Source organism: Amphimedon queenslandica, unplaced genomic scaffold (genome assembly GCF_000090795.2).
Source record: "Amphimedon queenslandica unplaced genomic scaffold, v1.1 AMPQUscaffold_10363, whole genome shotgun sequence".
Lineage (NCBI taxonomy): Eukaryota > Metazoa > Porifera > Demospongiae > Haplosclerida > Niphatidae > Amphimedon > Amphimedon queenslandica.
Genome location: NW_003549366.1, coordinates 1 through 3,219, shown reverse-complemented (window position 1 = coordinate 3,219; position 3,219 = coordinate 1). Strand labels below are relative to the sequence as shown.

General features: G+C 30.5%; 1 protein-coding gene across 1 annotated transcript; it reads right to left on the bottom strand.

The window, feature by feature from the left end:
* Positions 1-261: 261 nt before the first annotated feature.
* LOC109590192 (uncharacterized) lies at positions 262-3,210 on the bottom strand. The gene is made up of 9 exons (XM_020006111.1): positions 3,207-3,210; positions 3,089-3,157; positions 2,371-3,038; positions 2,219-2,318; positions 2,115-2,174; positions 1,896-1,985; positions 1,523-1,648; positions 1,080-1,475; positions 262-869 (listed from the first exon to the last, which is right to left on the bottom strand). The coding sequence occupies exons 3-9, from the start codon at positions 2,977-2,979 to the stop codon at positions 262-264; spliced, it is 1,989 nt and encodes a 662-aa protein (XP_019861670.1). The 5' UTR covers positions 2,980-3,038; positions 3,089-3,157; positions 3,207-3,210.
* Between the last annotated feature and the right edge of the window lie 9 nt (positions 3,211-3,219).

Below are 3,219 nucleotides of genomic sequence, written 5' to 3'. Positions count from 1 at the left end.
TTCAATCCTACTATTTTCCCATTTTTAATGTTTTTTATTTACTTGTTTAAATTGTCTTTGATTGCAATAATAATTAATTATTAAAATGGGTGAACCAATTATTATTATTATTATTATTATTATTTTGTATTTACTTGTTTTTGTACGTGTTTATCATAAATCACTTTGTTAATTATTTTGTGTTTAAATTAATAATTATTAAATAATTGATGAGTCAGCATCGTCAATAAAAAACAAACTACAATTAATATTAGTAATTAATTACATAAATATTACTCTATCTTTTATAATATTATAGTCATGGTATTCTGTGCATGTGTTTTTGTCTTTTACATTTAATATGAGCTCTATATTTTTATTAATTGTTAACGATTGAAGAATTAGTAATATTCCTTCAGATGATATTGAAGTGTCTGTTATTTGTAATCCAATTAATGTTGAATTGTTGATAATTAGTTCAGAAAGAGACTGAGCACTAACTGAAGTAATACGAGGATTATCAAGGAAGAATAATCCTCTAAGTGTGTTATTGTGTGTTTGTAGTACGTTTGTAATATCAGCAACTGCTTTGTCATCAATGGAACAGTTGATAAGATCTAATTCCATTAATGATTTATTATTAGCCAGTAAGTTACATAAGGATGAGATGCAGTCCTGTGTTAGTTGAGTGTCTCGTATTGTCAAGTGATTCACCTTTTCATTTTGTACTAAAACTGGCAACAGATCACACACAACGTCAGGAGATGATTCCTTGATAACAATGCTATGATGTTTGTATGTTAATAGAGAAACTACTTCTTGACATTGTATTAAAGATGGAGAGGTCAGTTGAACACCATCATCATACCACCTAATTGCTTTAGGTTTTCCTGAATACATAAACAATTATAATAAATTTTGTGGATTTTATGATGTACAAAAATTTGTATTTTGCCAAAAAATGTTGTACGGAAATACTAAATTTTGCTTGCCGAAACACCAAAATTTTGATTTTTAAAATATAGTTTTGCAGATCATGGACAATATCTAATACCCTCAAAATACTCTATAGATTATTAGTACATATAAATATATCTTACCATGTTCTTTTTTTCTAAGTTGATCTAGCAGAACTGAATCTTGTTTAATTAATGATAAAAAGAGACTTGCTCTCTCAACGTTGCTCCTTGTCTTAATTTCCTTGATTTTAGGTATGTCAACATTTTCTGTCAATGCATAATGAAATAGTTCAAGTGATTCCAATGTTGACAGTTCACTCTCTTCATCTTTTTCAATAAGAGCAATATTAACAAGCCCCTCTTGATCAGTATCTAATGATCTGGCTAGCCACCATCCTTCAGTACGCTCTTCCTTGATCTCAAGTTTCTCTCCTTTTTTGATTGAAAGCTGAGTACTTTCCCTTGCCTCCCAGTCTCTAATAGCTACATAAACTGGTCCTTTTGGTGGATCTATTGATTGTGTAGACTGATCCTTTCCTAAAATACCAGTACTAGTCGTTATGTTAATATAATGTAATACATACTAAGAGTAATTGAAGTTTCTTTCAGTTGTTGTATATTTATTAATGATATCTTTTCCTGTAACTGTTCTATCTCCTTTTCTCTTTCAACTAATGTTTTCTCTACTCCAATTAACGTTTCTTCTATTCCTAGTCATTAATAATAGTCATAAATACAAAATTAATAAAAAATTGGTTGCTACTTTAAAAAAACATGAAAAATATTTATCAATAATTTGTGTATTATTTAATTGCATGTAAGAAGGACCAGTATTAGTATTGAGTATATACAATCATCCTCCTATTATAACAAATTAATGCACAACCAATAATGATACTCTAAACACAGCTGTACTGTATTCTCATTATACAGTATTAAGTATGTCTGTATATATACCTGTTTTGCTTTGAAGAGATGATCGTAAATGATCTATTTCCATTTGCATTGCTTTTGTCATCTTCTTTTTAATCTCTTCCTTCTCAGACTCTAAATAATAAAAATGAACCAATTAAATTATTAGCAACAACAATTCAGCTACATGATGTATTTATTCAAAATTCATGCACATGACAATATTCATAGATATCATGTCTCAAAACATGAATCTCATTATACCTGATGATTGTATTGATGACTTATTGCTTTCATCAACTTCTCTACCTTCATATGAGATACCTTTAAATTATCAATAATTATAATTAATAATAATTAGTATATACCTAATGTGTTCATTGTATCCTTCAATTTAGCATTCTCCTCAAGTAAATCATCTCTTTCACTCTCTACCATCTCCAGTTTCTTCATTAGACTCTTCACCTCCTATCAAATATTAAAGTATACTATTAATTTATATACACATACATTCACTAACATCATCAATTGCATGTTCATCATACACAGTATAGTAACCAATAGTTAAACTAATCAATCCCATCTCCTTTAGCATATCAACGTTATCTCTAGCTGTCACTAGTAAACTCTCCATCAGATAATGAGGAGCATAACAAGTAACAGTGATGGAGTTCCCTTCCTTGATCACTACCACCTCCACTTGATTATCTTTGAACGTTTTCCATAGGAGGGCTCTGATACTGGAGAGAGAATGCTCACTTGGATTCCATTTCAGAACAAACTTGATCGTCTCACAAGTGAGGAGAGAAGAGGATAATCTCTTAAGCTGACGATCACAAAACATTGTTAATTTGTTCTCACAGAATTCATCCAAGTGTGTCTGATAAGCTAATATCATGTCTCCAGCACCTTGTATTGAGTATTTGTTCACTATAGTCTCCAATAGAGCAACGTTAGTGATAGAACACTCATCCTCAATCAATTCCATTACATCATCAAAGCTATTGGCATTTTTCAACTGAGGCTTCAAATCTCGACGACACCTTCCAAGGTAGGTTTTGAGGTGATCCACAGAAGGTACTGCCACTTTAATGAGAGGAACAATATCATCAATAAGTGTACCAAGCATATCACCTATTCTATCAAACTCAGCTTCATAGCCAGGATGAACTATGACCTCTACTACACCTATAATATAGTGTAATGACATTGAATTGGGTATAATTAATGTTACTAACCTTGTCCAGTAGCATCAGTATTGGTAGTTACTTGAGTCTCACTACTACTATCTTGTAATTGTCCAGATCCTGTATTTATTATAATAGTCAATGTATATATGTTATATTATATCATTACTTGAAGATGTGAA